Source organism: Oncorhynchus clarkii, chromosome 7 (genome assembly GCF_045791955.1).
Source record: "Oncorhynchus clarkii lewisi isolate Uvic-CL-2024 chromosome 7, UVic_Ocla_1.0, whole genome shotgun sequence".
Taxonomy (NCBI): domain Eukaryota; kingdom Metazoa; phylum Chordata; class Actinopteri; order Salmoniformes; family Salmonidae; genus Oncorhynchus; species Oncorhynchus clarkii.
In genome coordinates this window covers 46,672,522-46,695,850 of record NC_092153.1, presented here as the reverse complement: position 1 = coordinate 46,695,850, position 23,329 = coordinate 46,672,522, and the positions used below count along the sequence as shown (strand labels likewise).

Below are 23,329 nucleotides of genomic sequence, written 5' to 3'. Positions count from 1 at the left end.
TTTTGAGGTTCAAATTAGACAAGTGATTCACACATTCAATACTTTCTGAAGAGTAACAGCAGGTTTCCATTGACAGGCTTATTTGACAAAAGCAACGTCGCATAAAAAATATTTGTGACATAATGGAAACGGCAGATAATGGAGACATTTTTGAAAGATCAAAAAAGAAATAAATCTGTTAGACGGGTGTACTTTTCTTTTGTCAAACTTGTTAGATTGCGACAAATGGTGGAAAGTGTTTTTGGAATAAATTATGATTGCCAAATAATGTAAAAGTACGCAGGGCACTTGATGTCAACACAACTATGAAGTTACACTCCACATTTAATTCTAAATGCCTACTAAATCCATTTTTCAATTATAAAAATATTTATTTGCAGGATCCTCATCCTTACTTTCATGAAGGCTGAATTTCTATGCCTTGATTTTCTGTTTGGCTGGATGCAAGTTTCACCATCCAATTATTTCAGATCTACAGGAGTGCAAGTTTCTAACCCTAACCCCCCCTTTTGCAATTATACACTTTTTGCCATGGGGCACAGAAAAAAAATACTGTTTTATAGCTCATCTCATGCTTTTGTTCACATTATGCCATGAGGCTGAAAGAAAATTTGGCAGTTAAGCAAATTTCTTGCTATTCTACACATTTTGCTATCATGTTTTTTTTTTTTTACAGCACAGACCAAGGCGATATGTTGGCACATGATAATTGTTAGAATATGGCAAATATAGGTAAATTCTTGCATTCTATCAATGCTGACTTTTGCAGGCTACCTGAGACATGAAACCGATAGGTGGGAGAGCATACAGGCTGTCTCCAATTAATGCTTGTACAATTTGCCTAAATGGGTAATAGAAACACTTCAACCACTATTTCTATTCAATACTAGTTTTTTGTTTTGTTGGTGTGACATTACATCCTGCTATTTTTAAAATTGACACTAGAATAGTCAATGGACACACACTATGCAGCGGGCCATTGTCTAATCTATTTCCCAAATGTCAAAAAAAAAAAAAAAAGACTGGACAAGTTAATGGAAACAGATACTGCGGGGTTCATACTTTACAAAAAATACATTTCAGTCCATTTCTCTCCTAGACAAGTCTGTCAGCTGTACGTAAAGCCTTAACACACAAACCAAACTAGTACCAAGGACTTATGCCTCTTCCTACCATGAGATTGGAGCAGTAATAGGTCAGAGTAATTATGTGAATGGATACCCCCAAACCCTACAATGCAAGCAGAATGGTTAATTGTATTCACATTTCTATTCGGACCTCTAACAATTGGACTGAATGTGCTGTAGACTGAGAATTATACTTATGAAAGACAGGAGTACAGGCCAATGAGAACGCCAAAAGGCTCTGGATCCTCCAGGTCACATTGCTCTGAACACAGACACCAAAAGCAGATGAGGTTGTGCTCAGAGAGGCAGAAGAAGTGGAAAACATCACCCCACAAAAAAAACATATCAGCTGAGTGGGTTGTTGAACAGATCACGTCCAGACTGTCCCACAAGTAATGACACATGTAGTGAAATCTGGGAGACAGAAGAGGCCCAACTTCAACCCGATTGGCTTTGATTTCAGAGGTGAGCTGGGACTGTCTGCAAGGCATCTTCTGTGGTGCGATGAATGTTGACGTTCTGAAAGAGGAACATACAAGGCTGACTAACCAAATCTGTCAATGGTATTTCAAAACAAGGGAGATGTGCTGGGGTTACCAATTAACCTACAGAAGGGGGGCTGCCAATTGCCCATCCCTAATCTAGGAAAAGTAAATTAGTGGAGGTGGGGAGGGCATGTTCTGCAGTATGCTTTGTGGATGAAGAGTTACTGCTATGGCAATGGTTAACGTCCCAGGCAGACGGACAAGCAGTGTTCTACCAACAGGCGTTTGTACAGAGTGAGGAATAGGCGTTCATTCAGAGGAAATTATTTCCAATCCAGCCTTTGCATACAAATAAGGTTGAAGAACAAATGCTATTTATTTGCGTAGCACAGTGGTTTATCAATACATTTGTAGAACAAAAACACGATTTGATGCATCGATACATAAAATACAGCAGGACTGGTCAAGTAGATTTTATTAGCAGTCGGTAAACAGTGATGTGGAAATTACTCCCTGTCATATTCCATATGGAGCAGACCTTCACATTTTTATTAAAAAATATATATGTTTCTCTGGGCCTTCTTCATACATGATTATAAACAAACATTTAATCTTACGTGATCAAATAAAAAATATATACTAAACTGAATTTTAAAAAATTATTAAATTAGTACTAAAAGAGTTTAAGACTCAGAGTCCAGGTGCAAAGCACTACCTCAAATCAAGTAGACATTTGTGCAACGCAATGAACATTGACAGACACACATTCAACTTTTAAACTAATTAAGACATCGATTCACAGCAACAGCCACACATGACTGACAAATATTCCAAATACTGAGCTTCCTGAACAGGCATTTTATTAGGATCCTTTCCATGAGACTAAATTAAAAAGATTATCCTAAAATTAAAATAAACATTTTAAATGAAAATGTGCTCTGGTTTGGAAATACAACATTGATTTGCAAAACCATGTCAATTGAGAGAAAAATATAATTTCAATAAACAGATTAAAAAAAAGGACACCAGACCCTTACTTATAGTAAGGATATTCAAATGAACTGGATTCCAGTTAATTATCATTACTTTAATTGGATACTTTGACTCAATCTGAGTAGAACAATCAGAGTGCTTTGGGGGAAAAGGAGTAATTGAGATCTAACTGCCTGATTGAAGGAGCAAATAAGGAGGCAGGGCCAGCGGGAGGAGTGGAAAGAAGGGAGTGTGAGGGATAGAGCGAGTGAGGGACACTATCTCACTGGTGAGCTGGTACTGTTAGCAAAGCCTCCTCTGCCATCCGTGACACCTCTACGTTCTGTTCAGCAATGAAACAAAAAGGTTGCGGTCAAACATCAGGGGAACAAAATGGATAGAATGGGAGGATGGGAGGGAAAGACAGGATGTAATAAAGATGCACAGTACATTATTTAATTACCCAAGTTGATTCTCATAGTTACACTCCCCAAATTCTTCTCTACGTATACAATAAAGAAATGGCATGAGCATGATTCCTAATGACAGATTTCACCTGATGACATATCATGAATCATAGCGTTCTATCCCACAATCCTCTTACAGGTATATTCAGGTAGAGGGTGTGAAAAGGCGATGGACAAAGGTCACTACATGAGTCACTATCACCATCTTTACACACACATCTACAATAAAGAATTCACTCTAACCCCTACTATTAAACGCTCTTCTGATTGTGAAGCCATGGCAACCGGGACTGTTGAAAAGCACTACAGTTGCATTCAAATGCTCCTCAACAACAGGTTACTGAGTTGAGAGTTATCCGTCAAGCATAGCACATATTCCAACTTATCCATCAAATTAATTAATGTATGTATGTATGTATGCATGTATGTAGATATACCAACCTCTGGGCGTTCTCTGTGAGTGTTCACTGCATCCACATTTAGGTAGATGGACTCTACCTTACAGCCTGAAGACAGAGCCCAGAGAGGTGCATTTTTGCATTATAAACCACTAAATCCAATACTAAAATATTTATGCTATTTTGCAATTGATATTAACACAGATGCAGACAGGACTGGGTAGCAGTGGAAGGCCAGTCTTACCATAAGCAACTGGTGTGAGCTTCAGCACGGTGTGCAGTGGGCACTTCAGGTAGGGCAGCTCCTCTGAGAAACAACACACACGACTAAGAAATCTACTATAAAAGAGATCTACAAAGTGCGAAAAGAAACACCTTCCGTCCATCACTGTTATCCAGGAAAGACAACCAGACTGACCTGCTGTCTTATCAAGGAAGTAGGCCAGCAGGCAGCGCATGACAGCCTGATGACAGATGACCAGGACATGCTCCTGCCTCTCCAACTCCATGATGACTGGCTCTAACCTCTGCACCAGGTCCTCATAGGACTGAGGGGACAGGGTAACTGTCAGATACACCGATAGACAAAACAAGATACTAACTCACCCAAAAGGGCAGGGTCACAATAGGGTCTCACACACAAAAACTTCAAGGTAAAAATAAATTAAAAACAGAGCACAGACAAACTGCAACAGGAGACATTATCTTCAGTAATGGGTCTACAGTGGGAAAAACAAGGTAGAACACTTAATTCTAATGTAGGCCCACATAACGATAAGCCATTAGTACTGTAGTAAAGGGTCTTAGACAACAATGCTCTCCCCCACTACTGAGTGGGAGAGACAGCCTCGCTGATCACCACCTCCATCTCTCTAAGTGGCAGCAATGGGATGGACTAAGTCAGAACACACCACTGATTGTTCATGCCAACTGAAAAACAGCCTGTACCCAGAGCCTGAAGCACAGACAGACAGGGGAGGAAGGGGGCTTTATTTACTATGGCTCATTAGCAAGGTGTACATGGCCATTAGCCACCTGGATGTGGTTTAATGTCACAGTGCCAAATTAAACTACATTTGGACCGCATGAGCAAAACATTCACTTAGTTTCTCATCTATTTAGATGCAAATTCTCATTGTGAAGAACTACAGTGGAGCAGAAGCAAGTTCTCACACACATAAAAGTATCCAGGTTGGTAGAGCCCTTTCATAATAAATACAGTTGAAGTCGGAAGTTTACAAACACTTAGGTTGGAGTCAAAGCTTGTTTTTCAACCACTCCACAAGATTCTTGTTAACAAACTATGGTTTTGGCAAGTCGGTTAGAACATCTTTGTACATGACAAGTCATTTTCCCAACAATTGTTTACAGACAGATTATTTCACTTATAATTCATAGTATCACAATTCCAGTGGGTTAGAAGTTTACATACACTAAGTTGACTGTGCCTTTAAACAGCTTGGAAAATTCCAGAAAATGATGTCATGGCTTTAGAAGCTTCTGATAGGCTAACTGACATCATTTGAGTCATTTGGTGGTGTACTGTGGATGTATTTCAAGGCCTACCTTCAAACTCAGTGCCTCTTTGCTTGACATCATGGAAAAATCTAAAGAAATCAAAGACTTTATTTTTTTAATTTTTTTTATTGTAGACCTGAACCAAGTCTGGTTCATCCTTTGTAAGCAATTTCCAAACGCCTGAAGGTACCATGTTCATCTATACAAACAATAGTACGCAAGTATAAATACCATGGGACCACGCAGCCGTCATACTGCTCAGGAAGGAGACGCAGTCTCCTAGAGATGACATCAGTCAGGAAGTTAAAGCTTGGTCACAAATGGGTCTTCCAAATGGACAATAACCCCAAGCATACTTCCAAAGTTGTGGCAAAATGGCTTAAGGACAACAAAGTCAAGGTATTAGAGTGGCCATCTCAAAGCCCTGACCTCAATCATATAGAACATTTGTGGGCAGAACTGAAAAAGCGTGTGCGAGCAAGGAGGCCTACAAACCTGACTCAGTTACACTAGCTCTGTCAGGAGGAATGGGCCAAAATTCACCCAACTTATTGTGGGAAGCTTGTGGAAGGCTACCCAAAACGTTTGACCCAAGTTAAACAATTTAAAAGGCAATGCTACCAAATTGAGTGTATGTGAACTTCTGACCCACTGGGAATGTGATGAAAGAAATAAAAGCTGAAATAAATAATTCTCTACAATTATTCTGACATTTCACATTCTTAAAATAAAGTGGATCCTAACTGACCTAAGACTGGGAATTCTTACTAGGATTAAATGTGAGGAATTGAGGAAAACCGAGTTTAAATGTAGTTGGCTAAGGTGTATGTAAACTTCCGATGTGATTAAATGAGGCATTAGAGAATGCTCTCCTCACACTCACCTCTCCCTTGGGGTAACGGTAGCGGTATTTGTCCTGGTCCCTCATTGCAAACTCCAGAGGGTAGTGCTGCTGGATCTCCTCATACATCATCTCCTCACAAACACCCTGAGGATAGCACAGAACACACCACTTCAGATATACAACCTGTATGGGGTGTGTTTGAGGATCACAGACATACACACAAGTGGCATTGCTGAGTCGAGTAGGCGAGTCAAGTTCTCACCGCGTCTATCTCGTTGAGAGCCTTCCACTGCTCGTAGGGTACAGACACAGCCTCAGCTGTCTGGATGGTCCTCTTCATCTGGCTGGTCCACACCTTCAGATCACTGATCTCCTGAGACTGGATGAACTGGTGCAGATACTTGGCAAACTGCCCAGGGAACAAACAACACAAAAGAGAGAAAAGAAAACATCCTCAAAATATGGAAACCTAGGGGCCTCCCGCGCAGTGGTTAATGGCGCCGTACTGCAGCGCCAGCTGTGCCACCAGAGACTCTGGGTTTGCGCCCAGGCTGTCGTAACCGGCCGCGACGCACAATTGGCCTAGCGTGGTCCGGGTTAGGGAGGGTTTGGCCGGTAGGGAAATCCTTGTCTCATCGCGCACCATCGATTCCTGTGGCGGGCCGGGCGCAGTGCAAGCTAGCCAAGGTTGCCAGGTGCACGGTGTTTCCTCCGACACATTGGTGCGGCTGGCTTCCGGGTTGGATGCGCGCTGTGTTAAGAAGCAGTGCGGCTTGGTTGGGTTGTGTATCGGCGGATGCATGACTTTCAACCTTCGTCTCTCCCGAGCTCGTACGGGAGTTGTAGCGATGAGACAAGATAGTAGCTACTAAGAATTGGATACCACAAAAATTGGGGAGAAAAAGGGGTAAACATGTTTTTAAAATAAATTTTAAAAACTATTCCAAAATATGGAAACCTATTCAATATTGAAGAAAGAAAAAGTAGAACTCGTAAGGTAGAGGATAGTTAGCCGTACCTCCTTGCCCCTGGGTGAGAGCCCAGAGTCTCCTCCAATGCAGCCCTTGACGTTGAGGTCACTCTCTCCATGGCGACACAGGTAGATGGAGCGTGGCGTGATGTGGATGTTCATGAGGTAGTAGACAATCCTGCTCTGGATGTGGTCCTGGACCTGGTTCACCAGGTACCTCCGGCCCACATCCATGATCTTAATGTAGGACAGATGCCTGGGAGATACATGTCAGAGAGCTTTAGGAATCCTTTACTTTATAAAAGAGAGAAACCTCGTAGATACAACATGCATTGAAACCAGCTTTAAAAGTATTCCGGGTTTAAAAGGACAAGCAACACTGTTGTAAATGGGACATTAATTACTATTTGATTTACTGTGGATATGGACTGATATGTAATAAACATGATTGTATGTGGGAAGGGAAACAGGAGTTAACCATGTATGTTTAAGTAACATATTTACTTAAAGCTGCAATATGTAACTTCTTGGGCGACATGACCAAATTCACATAGAAATATGAGTTATAGATCTGTCATTCAGATTAAGAGAAAGTCTAAGAAGCAGTAGATCGATTCCATGTGTGCCATTTCTATGCTTCCAGTTCTTAAGTTTCTTTTTTGAGTCCAACTTTCTGTTTTGGACACCAGCTTCAAACAGCTGAAAATAAAATATATTTGGTTATAGCAAATATAGTTCACAGCAGTTTAGATGCTACAATGACTCTACACTTTGCTTGCTTATTTGTCACAAACTGAAATTAGGCAACCTGTTATAATTGTACCAACCAGGAAATGACAGAGCGATCTTTAAGTATACTGAATAAAAATATATAATGCAACATGTAAAGTGTTGGTCACATTTTTCATGAGCTGAAATAAATATCCCAGTAATGTTTCATATGCACAAAAATTCTCAAATTTTGTGCACAAATTTGTTTTAAATCCATTAGCATTTCTTCCTTAGAAAGATAATCCATCCATCTGACCGGTGTGGCTTATCAAGAAGCTCATTAAAGAGCATGAGGTTGGCCTTGTGTGCCAGGGACAGGGACAAGGGGGGTGGGGGGTCTTCTGAAAAGTATTTGTCTGCAATAAAGCCCTTTTGTGGGGGAAAAACAAATGATGATTAGTTGGGCCTGACTCCCCTGCCCTGTCATGAGGAATTCATAGATTAGGGCCCAATTTCTTTATTTCAATTGACTGATTTCCTTCTATGAACTGTAACTCAGTCACATATTTATATTTTTGTTCAATATAGTTTGTTCAATGTTGTAATGAAGTACTGATGTTCTTACTTTTGACCCGTTTAACTGCCAGCATAAAATGTCTGCCAGTCTTGAAGACTGAATTTGAGGACACAGTCATAATGTATCTATGACACTGTGATTCTGTCACAGCTTATGTTCTGACTTCCTACAAGCCTCTTGGGTTGGTGTTTACACACACCATTCAGTGCTGTGTGACTAATATACATTAGACATTTGCTTTGCTTCTGCTCTGGTGGTGTTCTCGCAGAATTCTTGTAATAAACCAGATAAATTTTGATGGGATTTAACAACTGCACTCCTTTTGTTCACTTGTAAAAACAACCACTTGCTAAATAAATAGGAGAGAACTCTTTGTTCCTCAGTGAGATAAGTTGCTCACCTGTCCAGAACCTCGTCCAGGGTCTCATAGGAGTTCTCATAACACTTGATCCTCTTCTTGAAGTCCTCCATAGCCTCCTCTGTGTTGCAGTTGGTGTAGTCAGGGCTGCCCAGCTTCACTTGCTGAGCAGAGAAAGAGAGGCGAGATATAAGACTCATTGGCTCTCTCCAAAGAGTTACCTACAGGAACTGTGGAAGAGCACTCACCACAATGTTCTCTGCAATGACTTCAGGGTCTTCACAAACAGACTCTACAAAGAACACCTAGGAGAAAAGGGAAGATCGTAAACCCCCAGGATAGACAAGACATCAAGTTCTCAGTTGTCATCTATATTTTTTGCGTCTGTCTATTTGCTGCCACAAACCAATGCTGGCAGTAAGACCACACCCAACAAGCTGTACAAGGCCAAATAAAGAAAGTGCACATCTAGAGGCAGTGCACCTAGTGGCCAGTGATTTGATGCAGGGAAACTCTAAATCACCTTTACTCCATGCATTCAAAGCTCTCCCTCCATTTGGCAAATCTGACCATAATTATATCCTGCTGATTCCGGCTTACAAGCAAAAACTAAAGCAGGAAGGACCAGTGACTCGCTCAATACGGAAGTGGTCAGATGACGGACGCTACACTACAGGACTATTTTGATAGCACAGACTGGAATATGTTCCGGGATTCATCCAATGGCATTGAGGAGTACACCACTTCAGTCATCAGCTTCATCAATAAGTGTGGGGACGACGTCGTCGATGCAGTGACTGTACGTACATATTCCAACCAGAAGCAACGGATTACAGGCAACATCTGCATTGATCTAAAGGCTAGAGCTGCTACATTCAAGGAGCGAAAGACTAACCCAGAAGCTTATAAGAAATCATCCTATGCCCTAAGACGAACCATCAAACAGGCAAAGCGTCAATACAAGAATAAGATTGAATCCTACTACACCGGCTCTGACGCTCGTCAGATGTGGCAGGGCTTAAACTATTATGGACTACAAAGTGAAACCCAGACACAAGCTGCCCAGTGACGCAAGCCTACCAGATGAGCTAAATGCATTTTATGCTCGCTTCAAGGCAAGCAATACTGAAGCATTTACGAGAGCATCAGCTGTTCTGGATAACTGTGTGATAACCCTCTCGGTAGCCGATGTGAACAAAACATTTAAAACAGGTCAACATTCAAGTTGCTGGGCCAGACGGATTACCAGGACGTGTACGCAAAGCATGCGCGGTGTCAATACAGAACTATGAACAAATCCTACTACGCTGGCTTGGAGGCTCGTAAAAACCCAGCCGCAAGCTGCCAAGTGTGCAAGCCTACCAGACGAGCTACATTCCTTCTATTCTCACATCGAGGCAAGCAACACTGAACCATGCATGAGAGCACCAGCTGTTTCAGACAGTGATCTTGCTCTCCATAGCTTATGAGAGTTAACGCTTTAAACAGGTTAACATACACAAGGCTCTGGGGCCAGACATATTACCAGGACGCTTACTCAGCGCATGCACTGACTAGCTGGCAAGTGTTTTCACTGACATTTTCAACCTCTCCCTGACCCAGTCTGTAATACCTACATGTTTCAAGCAGACCACCATAGTCCCTGTGCCCAACAACACTAAGGTAACCTGTCTAAGTGACTATCGCCCCGTAGCACTCACATCTGTAGCAATGAAATGCTTTGAAAGGCTGGTCATGGCTCACAGCAACATCCCAGACACCCTGGACCCACTCCAATTTGCATACCGCCCCAATAGATCCACAGATGACACACTCTATTGCACTCCACACTGCCCTCTCCCACCTGGACAAGAAGAACACCTACATGTGAAATCCTTAATGCTGTTCATTGACTACAGCTCAGCATTCAACACCATAGTGCCCTTCAAGCTCATCACTAAGCTTAGGATCCTGGGACTGAACACCTCCCTCTGCAACTGGATCATGGATTTCCTGACGGGCCACCCCCAGGTGGTGAGGGTAGGCAACACCACATCCACCACGCTGACCCTCAACACGGAGGCCATTCAGGTGTGCGTGCTCCTGTATTCCCCATTCACCCACGACTGCATGTGTATATAGCCGCGCAAGACTCCAACACTAAGTTGGTTGACAACACAACGATGGTTTGCCTGATCACAGACGATGAAACAGCCTATAGGGAGAAGGTCAGTGACCTGGCAGTGTTGTTCCAGGACAACAACCGCTCCCTCAATGTCAGCAAGACAAAGGAGCTGATCAGGGACTACAGGCAACTGAGGGCCGAGTACGCCCCAAATCGGCGGGGCTGTAGTGGGGTGGGTCGAGTGTCAAGATCCTTGGTGTCCACATCACTATGGAATTGTCATGGTCCACTCAGTCATGAAGAAGGCACAACAATGCCTCTTCCCTCTCAGCAGGTTGAAAAGATTTGGCATGGGCCCTCAGATCCTCAAAAATATGCTACAGCTGCACCATTGAGAGCATCTTGACTGTCTGCATCACTGCTTGGTATGGCAACTGATCGTCACCCAACCACAAAGCGATACAGAGGGTAGTGCATATGGCCTAGTACATTACTGGGGCTGAGCTCCCTGCCATCCAGGCCTTCTATACCAGGTGGTGTCAGAAGGCGGCCCTAAAAATTGCCTAAACTCCAGCCCTCCAAGTCAGACTGCTCTCTCTGCTACTGCACGGCAAACAGTACATCTGGAACCAACAGGACCCTGAACAGCTTTTACCTCGACGCCATAACACTGCTAAATAGTGAGGTAAGTAGTTAACCAATAGCAAACTCTTGACACCATCACATAAGCTGCTGCTACCATTTATCTACCCTCTTGCCTAGTCACTTTATCCCTACCTATATGTACATATCTACCTCGTGCCCCTTCACATCGACTCAGTACTGGTACCATGTGTATATAGCCAAGTTATCTTTACTCATTGTGTAGTTATTCCTCTTTTCTGTCTGCATTGTCGGGAAGGGCCTGTAAGTAAGCATTTCCATGTTAATCTACACCGGTTTACAAAGCATGTGACAAATAAAATGTTATTTGACGTTGACGGGTGGGGTGTTCAACAAAACCTATGCATACGCAACCACAAGTCTAAAAACAAAAACAGGGTTGGTTCACACTATTGACAACAGTGACTGACCGGTTCGATCTTATGTAGAAACATTTAATAAATATATAAAAGTAGAGACTCAGAGATATACAAATATATCATACACTATAGTTGAGGAACAAAGGGAAAGTAATTATGCTTTGAAAGTTGATAAACTTAACCCCATTTTTGAGAAAAGTGCCCTTGAACTTTTTGGTACACCTACTGGGGAGCTCTTCTTTGTCTACACCCATTCAGCATTGTTCACACCCTCTTAACCCCCCACACATCTCTTTAAGGATTCACATGAGAGGCCATGTGCCAAACAGAGCACGGTAGTGTACTAAACAACCAAAGATTAAGACTTAAGGCTGGTTAATGCTACGTCTATCGACATGTCTGTAGACAGTTGTCGCAGGGACATCATGAACATTGTCGTTATGAAAAAGTATGAACACAAAAAACGACAGGCTGCATGACATTAGCAGCCTGGTGGTCCAAGCTAGCATAACTGGTATATTTTAAAACACATGTCAATCTAGCAAACCAGGCAACTAAAAGCAACTTCCTAACCAATGTTTTTGTTAGTTTCTAGCTTGTTAGCTAGCCAGTTCAAGTTCTTAACTTTAGCTAATTTGTATCACAACAAAATCCTTATTTACAAGTTAATGGTGAGCTAATTGCAGAAAATAGCTTACAGTTGTGAGTGACAAAATTAAAGCAGGGCATTCTACCATAGTGTCCAAGCTCTAAAATGCTGTCTCATTGGCCTAACGTTATATCCTAATTTGACTTTGGTGCAGGTCATGTGGTTCTTCACATTACAGTCTAGTAAACACACTATATTAAAATCAAATCTAAGTTTCTGACACATGCACAGGACACAATGTCTAAACGGCACAGTGAAATGGTTAATTGCATAGTGGAGTCATGTTTAGACACGTAGCTAGCTAAATAATGAACCAGAATCACAACTCATAATGTTATTACCCTGCATGAATCTACAGGTAGCTAAAGCTAACCAACTAGCTAGGTTCAATGTTAGCCATCTAACTAACATTAGGCTATAACTAGCAATGGAAACAGCTCTGAGATATGATTATGTAGGATTATTCATACACGTAACATTAGCTAGCGAGCCAGCCAGCTAACGTTAGCTAGCTAACTAACAGTACGCTTTAAATTGGTAATGAAAACGACTTTCATAAAATTAGAAACCTATAATATCTGAAAATGTAGCTGGCCAGACTCGCTTACCCGCTTCTCCCCCTCTATACCATGGTTACCCTTATTTTGAAGATGTATAAAACACCTGTCTCCGGAGATTACAACAGCCTTCTCTTTGACTCCCTCCGCATTAATTGCAATCAAACGCCTGAATTTCCTCCATCTCCTTAGCAATCATACTATGCTTCCACCGGCATTCCACCGATTTCAAAACTTGGTCCTCCAGAAATTGGAGCGCATTAGTAACACTTACGCAGTTCTTCGTGATATTTATATAAAATGTATATAAAGTTTTATCTGCGTTACCAAGGATTACCTACACATACTAAGCAGCTCATGTTATTGACAGAAGCGTACTACATGGCAGACCAATCCGAACTCATCGCTCTGCATGTCCAGCCCATCCATTATCTCACCCAATGAAGGCTAGCAGGAAGGTTCCTGTCTTTTGTGGCTAAACCAACTAAGCTCGTAAATGTAACAATTTTATTTGAATTTACAGATAGCATACAAGCTTAAGACACATGAAAGTTCACGTTCTGCAAAAAAGCACATTTGATAAAAATGAATGTTTATGTTCAAATGCCTCTCCTGTGAAGTCGTGATGCGCGACATACGCCTAGTTTCCTGAAACGAGCTAGAGTGCCTTCAGAAAGTATTCACACACCTTGACTTTCTCCAGATTGTTGTGTTACAAAGTGGATCTAAAAAATAAAAAAAAAGTGCAATACACAATCGCTCTGCTATTTCCTGGTTGCTAAAATTCTAAGTTTGCTTGTTTTTTCACAAACTGAAATTAGGCACTCAGAGTGTAGAGATTCGTTGTACCATCTAAACCACTGAAATACATTTTCAATAACCAAAAATATTGTATTTTTAACATTAAAAAATGTTAATGAAATCTTGATTAGGTAAGTATTCAACCCACTGAGTCAATACATGTTAGAATCATCTTTGGCAGCAATTACAGCTGTGAGTCTTTTGGGGTAAGTCTAAGAGCTTTCCACACCTGGATTGTACAACATTTTCCCATTATTCTTAAAAAAAAAATTCTACAAGCTTTAAGGCTTGCCATATATTTTCAAGCAGATGTAAGTCAAAACTTTAACTCAGACACTCAGGAACAGTCACTGTCTTCTTGGTAAGCACATCCACTGTAGATTTGGCCTTGTGCTTTAGGTTATTGTCCTGCTGAAAAGGGGGATTCATCTCCCAGTGTCTGGTGGAAAGAAGACAACCAGGTTTTTCAGCATTTTTCCTGTGCTTAGCTCTGTTCCGTTTCTTTTTTTATCTTGAAAAACTCCCCAGTCCTTAATTACAAGCATACCCATAACATGATGCAGCCACCACTATGCTTGAAAATATGGAGAGTGGTACTCAGTAATGTGTTGTATTTGCCTCAAACATTTGTATTCAGGTCAAAATATTCAGTTTTTGCCACATTTTTTTGCAGTATTAGTTTTGTGACTTGTTGGTGGAAAGCTTCAAGTTCCTTAGAGTACACATCACAAACTGAACTGGACCACCCACAGACAGTGTGGTGAAGGCGCAACAGAGCCTCTTCAACCTCAGGAGGCTGAATAAATTTGGCTTTTACAGATGCACAAATTGAGAGCATCCTGTCGGGCTGTATCACCGCCTGGTACAGCAACTGCACCGCCCGCAACCGCAAGGCTCTCCAGAGGGTGGTGCGATCTGCCCAACGCATTACTGGGGGCAAACTACCCACTCTCCAGGACACCTACAGTACCCGATGTCACAGAAAGGCCAAAAAGATCATCAAGGACCTCAACCACCTGAGCCACTGCCTGTTCACCCCGCTATCATCCAGAAGGCGAGGTCAGTACAGATGCATCAAATCTGGGATCAAGAGATTGAAAAACAGCTTCTATCTAAAGGCCATCAGACTGTTAAACAGCCATCACTAGCACATTTGAGGCTTCTGCCTATAGACAGACTAGAAATCACTGGCTACATTAAGAAATGGAACACTAGTCACTTTACTAATGTTTACATATCTTGCATTACTCATCTAATACACTGTACTCTATACTATTCTACTGTATCTTAGTCCATGCTGCTCTGACATCGCTCATCCATATATGTATATATTCTTAATTCCATTCCTTAGGTTTGTGTGTATGTGTGTGAAATTGTTAGATATTAGTGCACTGTCGGCGCTAGAAGCCCAGCATTTCACTACACCTGCAATAGCATCTGCTAAACACGTATGTGACCAATACAATTTGATTTGCAAACAGGATGCATGTTTTGGAATATTTTTTATTCTGTACAGGCTTCCTTCTTTTCACTGTTTTATTTATGTTAGTATTGTGGACTAACTACAATGTTGTTGATCCAGCCTGAATTTTCACCCATCACAGCCATTAAACTCCAACTATATTAAAGTCACCATTGGCCTCATGTTGAAATCCAATTAAAAAAAAAAGATTCAGGCACAACATTTGAAAAAAGTCAAGGTGTGAATACTTTCCAAAACCCTACATTTCATCTGCAAATGTCTTTTAGAAATATGTATACATTTGCAGAATAAGCATTTGTTCCCTTTCAAATGCATTGTTACAGTTGTTGATTATCCTAGCCATGTTAGCATAGGCGTGACAAGAGTCAAAACAAGAGATGGCATCAAGAACAAAATACAACTAGCTGAAACAAGCCATCTATGATTCACCACACAGCAGCTTCTAGTCATTGTTGCTAACCATCTGACCGATCAGGATGAAAACAACTTTTTACCTTACGCCCACATTTTTGTTGTGACATTGTCAACCCACAAGCATGATCACCACCAACGACACCAACATTACCTTGAAGCCATTCTGCTCAGCAAACGCAGTTATGGTCTCTCTCCTCTCTCTAGTGGTGTTAGTCGCATCAAACACCTGGAGAAATAACAGAACACACACACACCATCACTCGCAGTTCAGACTGAGAACCTGCACTGTAATCCATATTCAAATATGCAGTGCGATATCAAAGTACTTCATGACGGGATATCCCATCCCAATGTTAATGTGCACATAATCTGGCTACATTGGAGTTTCAAATGTGATATTTTTCTTCAAAGAGGGATTGTACACACAGCAACTTGGCCTCCATCAGCGAGGTACTGTCTGACATCATTCAGTGCTGCTGACGCACACTGCCTGCCAAGAAGAGTGGGGAAACTGAGTCAGAGGCAGCAGTGACAAGAGCCACTAATGGGTTAGCAAAGACAACTCACAGACGCTGGTTAAAAACAGGTACATAACAATATAATATGATATTGTTAGGCAATTTGGGGCATTCAAGGACAAGAGGATCTGATCAGTGTTTCCACAGCGGAGGAGCAAAGCACTGGAAATGTTTCTTACTGTCTGATTTTCAGACCCTCCTCATTGTCTGGACGGAAGAACTCAAAGGACTTGTAGATCTTCAGACACTCACGCCGGTACTGCCCAACATTGAATTCTAAATGAGGGAAAGAAAGAGATAGTTGCATGCTTTACTTTTCTATATACTATTGACTGTTCAGCGGCATTCTTACATGTCAGTGTGTGTGTGAGTGGATTGGATTACGGAAATGTAATTTCAGGTATAAGGGCTGAAAGTTGGTACCTTTGGTTGGCACGCCGATCCAGTTGAGATAGCGGGTGAGCTTCTTGGAGATGTAGGTCTTTCCTCTGGCCGGGAGGCCCACCGTCACTATCAGGGTGGGACAGTTGGTCATACATACTGCACATGGAAGAGAGGAGACAGGGGAGAATAAAATGATTCTACAGGTTATTATAATTATTCTACTTGGACAGAGACTGCCACTGAAGCATAAGCATGAACAAACAGTGCAGGCTGTGGCAGGGAAGGGAAGGGCTTGGATTACTTTTTTCCTAAATGCTTTTAGGACCATTTGGGCAATTACCTGGGCAATTCCACTGTGACACTAGGCAGGTGTCCAATGAACAAGCTTTATTCTACAAAAGCAATGTCGCAAAATAAAATCTTAATGACACGTTTAACTGAAATGACAGATATTGGAGACATTTTCTAAAGATCCACATTTTTATTCAACTGACAGGTGGATTTATCTTTATTGCGACAAATGTTGCTGAAATTGTTTTTCGAATAAATTATGAGGTACACGGGAACGTGATGTCATCATATAGCCGAACTATAAAGCTCTATACCACATTTTTTTTCAACTATAATTTTTTTTATTTGCAAGACAAGGATTGTCTTGACTTTCAAGAATGCCTGAATTGTTTCGCCTTGCTTTTCTGTTTGGCTGGATGCAAAAGTTTCACCACCTCCCATTATTTCATATCTACAGAAAGTCTCACCATGGCACAGATTGTTGTGATATGTTGGCATATGACAATTATTAGGATATGGCAAATAGTAAATTGCATTCTATCAATGCAGGCTTTTGTAGGCTACCTGAGACATGAAACAGATAGCTAGGAGGGCATACAGACTCTCGCCAATTTATTATGAGCAATTTTCCTAAATGGAAACACTTCAACCACTTCATTTTTATTCAACACTAGGTTTTAGTGAAAGTTGTATTTTACTTGCTGTTTTTATTGACAGTGTAATGGAAATGCAGCATAGCTGGCAATTGTCACATTTATGTTCTATGTGACCTTTCTATATAGACTAAAATCACTTGACAAGTTAATGGAAACATAGCTAGTGTCCTGCAAGTGAACTAGTCTGATTAAATCAGGCCGTAAAACAATTAATTGGTAGGCTATATACAGCCTGAAACATTTGGCAAAATTGTGTAAATTTTCCTTACAAGCCATGTTGAATAAATAAAATTTGAACATACTCTACCGGTTGTCTGTGCAGCTTGTCCTTCAGCTGCTCACAATGAGACAATATCCACAGGAAAGTATTGCTTACCAACTTCTTAGAGAGCTGCTAGGTACAGTATATGGTTCAGTACCAAGGTAAAGTTTTATATTCGTTTCTCTCGTCAATAGCTATAGAACCAATCATGCCATGACAATAAAACATCTATATTCTGAATCAGGGGAGGATGGAGAACAATCCACACCTCTTTAGGATTTCACATCTTCAAACAAAACAAGTGGATGGTTCTCTGTCCTCCCGATTCAGAATATATCATTTTCATGGCATGCTTGGTTCAATAGCATAGCTATTCACGAGATAAAACTACAATTCAAATTTTTAAAAACTGACTTCCCTAGTGCCTAACAAAACCAGTGGATATTTTGTCTCAAATTTCGAGCAGCTTAATTAAGGACAAACCGGTAGAGCAAATTCAAATGTATTTTTATTCAACATTCTGGGTTGTAAGGAACATTTACACACAAATGCTTCAGACTGTATTTAATTGTGTATTACAGCCTGATCAAGCAGACAAGTGACCTAGTTTGCCACTAAATGCCTCGTTCAAAACAACTGGGAACTTGGAAATGTCCGACTTTGGTGCGGTTAAAACGACTGCGAACTTGGGGAAAAAACGAGCTCCGACTGCGAAAAATCCAACTCGGAAACTTGGGCATCTTTCTAGAACAGTTGGCTTTCCAACCAGATGATCACTTATGTCATGATGTGACCTTGTTCCGCCACCCCCCAGAGTTTCCAGTTGTCTTGAAATAACCAGAATGTTCAACCCCTCGGGTTGATGTTGTGGGATCTGTTTCTTTTACAAGTCGGGAGAAGACAGACACAGTATTCCAGATAAATTGAGAAGCAAATAATGATGCTCTGTCCTGGAGAGGGGAGCCAGTACGTTATTTTATAACTCTATGGTTCAAGGGGCTGTTAGAACAGAGTCAGTAGTGTCATGGACCTTAACATAATTCAACTAACCTGTTACGTTAATTCTCATAACTTCCTGCGTAAATTATCCTACCCTGCTACGAAAAGTAAAATGACCTTAATTTGACAAAAACAGAATACCTTCTAGCCATGACCAGTCAGTAATCAGACGCAGGCATCAACGATCATCAATAATCGATTGCCAAGACTTAAGGTCACGCCATAAATACATTTTCTCCACGTCTTTCAGAAAGCACGGAAGTTGATTACGACACAATGACATAAGAGGATTTAGCTAGCGATTAATAAAATGCTATTTCACAATATACACTGCTCGAATATTAGAATGCGCGAGTCAACCGGCTTGCTGTCTAAACACGTCGGCAATCGTTATACGCACCCATTCTTTGACAAATGCGTTTATCAGGAAGGCCATTTTTACAAGGCAATGGCATCCAGATTTTCTTGAGCGGGTTTTGAGTTAGTTCCCGCGGCGTTGCAGCGTTTGATGGTCTTGCTTCCATTCCGACTGCCACGGAGGACATGGTGGCCTCTGCTACTGTGGCGCGGAGCCTTTCTTCTGTTGGAGCGTTACAGGAGATCTGTCTCGCATCAGTGCTGTTTGATGAGGTCTGCTGGTGGTTGGCATAATGGACTGAGGAACCATTATGGTATGTGCCTACCATAATCTCTCAAAAATACGCGCATATATTTGCTCTGAAATAATGAAGTAACGCTGTTGCAGTAAGCATCAGAGTTGCCATTTACAAAATGCAACTACATTTTCCAACTTCCAAGATTATACTGGGATTAATGGCGCACTACTCGACGTCATTATTCCCCTATGCATCGATGGTATTATTGTATCAAGCTACAAGCACGGACAATGAATAATTAATTGAGCCTGTAAAAACAACCTATCCGTGTAGGCCTGTTATTTTATTTGTTTATTTTTTTAAATAAACTGATATGTAGTTATTACGGTAAACAGACTACAACGTAACGCAACCTTAAATACCCCAACCCTCTCCTCCGGGACCACCAGACGTTTCACATTTACATGCACACCAATATCCCTTTATTATTCGGACTACTCAAGTATTCAGTTGAGTTGACGCATAAAACATCATATACCGTTTAGAATAACCCATCATTGTCATCAACCCCTTGACTAATTGAGTCAGGTGTGCCAGTTTAGCACGAAAACAAAAATGTGCAACGTCGTGGTCCCCGCGGAGAACTGGGGTAAAAACAGCTTCAGGTTGGATATTCGCCTGTAGTTTTCCTTACATCCACCAACAGCAGTTAGGGACCGTCAACATATTTACAAATCTAATTTTTCAAATGTCAATAGCTCTTCAATCATTACTCCTAAAACGTTCAACACTGGTTGTAGCTAACCCAATGGCATAGACACACATTGCACACTTTTTTTTGTCGATTTACATCTCGCACTATTTTAAATTATTTACATTTAAATAGCTCTTTGGTCATATGACCTACTGTCTTCAAACAAGGTTCAGAATGTCCACTGACTACCCTTATGTAGTCAGTGGACTATGGTTATTCCATTGTACTGGATCTAATACATATTAGCATTTTACATTCATAAGTGTAATAATTTATGACATACTGTGAAAAACTCTTGGCTGCTGGCTCTGTCACTTTCAGACATGCACAGAGCAGACTGAAAGGGGAAGGGTAGCTCTTGACTTGAACCACAGGGGTTCTCTGTAAAGAGAGAGTAATCCAAAAGACAGACACACCCCTTGACTTTCAATTGGCACCCTTAACCTGTATGCATTCTCTCCTGATTGGTCTCCGTGGTGCTTAGTTAATTGGAACTCCGTTGCCGGCCCCATCATAAAGTTCTTACACAGTCTGACTAAAGTGCCAGAAGTATGAGGAAAGACATCCTCCTTTGTATTTATGGGAACAAATATTTTATATAACAAAACGCTCTACATTTATTCACTCTGTGATAGGGTTGGATCCTATATGCTATTTTTCTCCTGTAAATGGTTCAGTGCCTATAATTTAGGCTGTGTGTAGAATAGGGCATAAAAGGAAATTACCTATACTAGATTAGTGATAAGGAAATCAGCATTCAGTTTTGGCCTACGTTTTCATTTGTCTATAACTAAATCAGATTTCCATTAGGTTTATATAAAAAAAAATTAAAAAGAGAATACTTCAAAATGAGATGATCCTGCTATGGAAGACAACTAGGTGGACAAAGTGGAAAGGAGGGGTAATAACTCACACCATGCAGCAGGACACCTTCAGCTGCGGGGTCTTTGTAATGCAGGTTTGATAGTTAGATTTTCAATAATGAATGGTTAGCTGTTGTGACAATTTGGTCAAAAACATTAATTTTTTTGGTGTAGATGGCCAAGGAAGTTGTACAGAACTTCCCCAATATCCCCTCCCCAATTTTTTTTTACATTTAACCTTTATTTAACCAGGTAGGCTAGTTGAGAACAAGTTCTCATTTGCAACCTGGCCAAAATAAATCAAAGCAGTTCGACACATACAGAGTTACACATGGAAAAAAAAAAAAAAGTCAATAATACTGTAGAAAAAGTCTATATACAGTATGTGCAAATGAGGTAAGATAAGGGAGGTAAAGCAATAAATAGGCCATGGTGGCGAAGTAATTACAAGATAGCAATTAAACACTGGAACGGTAGATGTGCAGAAGATGAATGTGCAAGTAGAGATATTGGGGTAGAAAGGAGCAAGATAAATAAATAAATAAATAAATATAGTATGGGCTATTTACAGATGGGCTATGTACAGGTGCAGTGATCGGTGAGATGCTCTGACAGCTGGTGCTTAAAGCTAGTGAGGGAGATATGAGTCTCCAGCTTCAGTGATTTTTGCAGTTCGTTCCAGTCATTGGCAGCAGAGAACTGGAAGGGAAGGCAGCCAAAGGAAGAATTGGCTTTGGGGGTGACCAGTGAGATATATCTGGCGGGGCTTTACCTAGCAGAGGCTTGTAGATGACCTGGAGCCAGTGGGTTTGGCGACGAGTATGAAGCAAGGGCCAGCCAACGAGAGCGTACAGGTCGCAGTGATGGGTAGTATATGGGGCTTTGGTGACAAAACAGATGGCACTGTGATAACAAATTGGATGCAGTCTGAGTAGTGTTGGAGGCAATTTTGTAAATGATATCGCCAAAGTTGAGGATTGGTAGGATGGTCCGTTTTACGAGGGTATGTTTGGCAGCATGAGTGAAGGATGCTTTGTTGCGAAATAGGAAGCCGATTCTAGATTTAATTTTGGATTGTAGATGTTTAATGTGAGTCTGGAAGGAGAGTTTACAGTCTAACCAGACACCTAGGTATTTGTAGTTGTCCACATATTCTAAGTCAGAACCTTCCAGAGTAGTGATGCTGGACTTCCGGGCAGCAAATCGGTTGAATGAATGGTTAGCTGTTGTGCATTTAGTTTTACTTGCATTTAAGAGCAGTTGGGAGGCCACAGAAGGAGAGTTGTATGGCATCGAAGCTCGTCTGGAGGTTAGTTTACCTCTGGCCCTTCTTTGGACACTGGGTTTACAGAATGCTGTCGTCTGCATAGAGGTGGATCAGAGAATCACCAGCAGCAAGAGCGACATCATTGATGTATACAGAGAAGAGTCGGCCCAAGAATTGAACCCTGTGGCACCCCCAGAGACTGACAGTGGTCCGGACAACAGACCCTCTGATTTGACTCACTGAACTCAGTCAGAGAAGTAGTTGGTGAACCAGGCGTAGCAAACATTTGAGAAATGTTGATATAGATTTTGAAATTGATAGAACCCTCACAAAAACACATGGAACAACTGCGAAAAGAAATGTTGAGGATATACAAAAAAAAGTCTGGTATGTGATGACATTTAATTCAAAGTAAATGTAAATGCTTTATTTCTATGTAGTTGTGTAGGACAGCCATATGTTCAGTTCATGCCTATGATTTCAGAGTTCAACAAGGCCAACAACTGCTTCATGTGTGCCACTGATAAAGAACCTGGATGTGGCCCAAAGACTGCATGGGTTAGTAACTTTATTTAACCTGTTTATAATATTTTGACAAGTGACAATTTATGATTTAACAAAGGATGGCCAATTTGTCATACTGCATTGATATTATTTATAACGCGTTACGTTTTGTTTTAGATTGAATGTTATGCATGACAACGGTGGTTCCATGTGCTGTGTCTAGGAATGAAGACGAGTTCAGAGTGAAGAACACAAACTGGAAGTGATGTCTTTGTTGTTAAAAATGTATGCTATACCCCATCCACACTGAAGAGGCTCGGAAATGTACATCAACCAGGGATAAAGAGAAAGTGAACACTGAAATGTTTTGTACTTATTTGAAGTAAAGTGTCTGACATATTTTAGACTTTTAATCTTTTCCAACTTCTGTTTAATTTGTCAATATCCCATTTTTCTTCATTGATTTCTGGCCACCATTACTGCGGTTGCATGTTCAGTATTTGTATTGACCAGCAAACCCACCTTACTCTCCATCCCGGCTTTGGAGAAATGAATAAAACATGACTCTCGTACTTTGCCCTTTATGGTTGATATTAACGATGAGAGACAGATAATATCTCCCTTCTCCTATTGTGTACCACTGTTAAATAGTGTAAAAAAAAAAAAATAGGGAAAATATATGAACTTAGAACTACCAATTATTATAGATAAATATTAAAGAAAAGGGTTAACACTGGACTGAACCCCCTAAATTGTCAAGGTAATATTAATGTACAAC

General features: G+C 41.0%; 1 protein-coding gene and 1 long non-coding RNA gene across 5 annotated transcripts in view; one reads left to right on the top strand and one right to left on the bottom strand.

Moving 5' to 3' along the window:
• LOC139413391 (6-phosphofructo-2-kinase/fructose-2,6-bisphosphatase 4-like) overlaps positions 1-23,329 on the bottom strand; it is a 28,829-nt gene continuing 5,500 nt past the window's right edge. The window contains exons 1-14 of one of the 4 annotated variants that reach the window (XM_071160717.1): positions 18,968-19,336; positions 16,399-16,515; positions 16,155-16,251; positions 15,884-15,947; positions 15,609-15,683; positions 8,676-8,732; positions 8,470-8,591; positions 6,830-7,037; positions 6,074-6,220; positions 5,851-5,955; positions 3,868-3,997; positions 3,694-3,756; positions 3,493-3,557; positions 1-1,646 (exon numbers count right to left, since the gene is read on the bottom strand). In XM_071160717.1, the coding sequence (XP_071016818.1) occupies positions 1,587-1,646; positions 3,493-3,557; positions 3,694-3,756; positions 3,868-3,997; positions 5,851-5,955; positions 6,074-6,220; positions 6,830-7,037; positions 8,470-8,591; positions 8,676-8,732; positions 15,609-15,683; positions 15,884-15,947; positions 16,155-16,251; positions 16,399-16,515; positions 18,968-19,253 (1,596 nt within the window). In that variant the 5' untranslated portion in view covers positions 19,254-19,336 and the 3' untranslated portion in view covers positions 1-1,586. Of the gene's footprint in view, positions 2,928-3,492; positions 3,558-3,693; positions 3,757-3,867; positions 3,998-5,850; positions 5,956-6,073; positions 6,221-6,829; positions 7,038-8,469; positions 8,592-8,675; positions 8,733-15,608; positions 15,684-15,883; positions 15,948-16,154; positions 16,252-16,398; positions 16,516-18,967; positions 19,337-23,329 lie in introns of those variants that run through there. The other 3 variants (XM_071160718.1, XM_071160719.1, XM_071160720.1) reach the window with 3 other exon arrangements.
• LOC139413392 (uncharacterized) lies at positions 19,035-22,879 on the top strand. Its single transcript, XR_011634794.1, has 3 exons — positions 19,035-19,238; positions 22,532-22,605; positions 22,729-22,879. It is a non-coding gene; the product is annotated as an uncharacterized lncRNA (long non-coding RNA).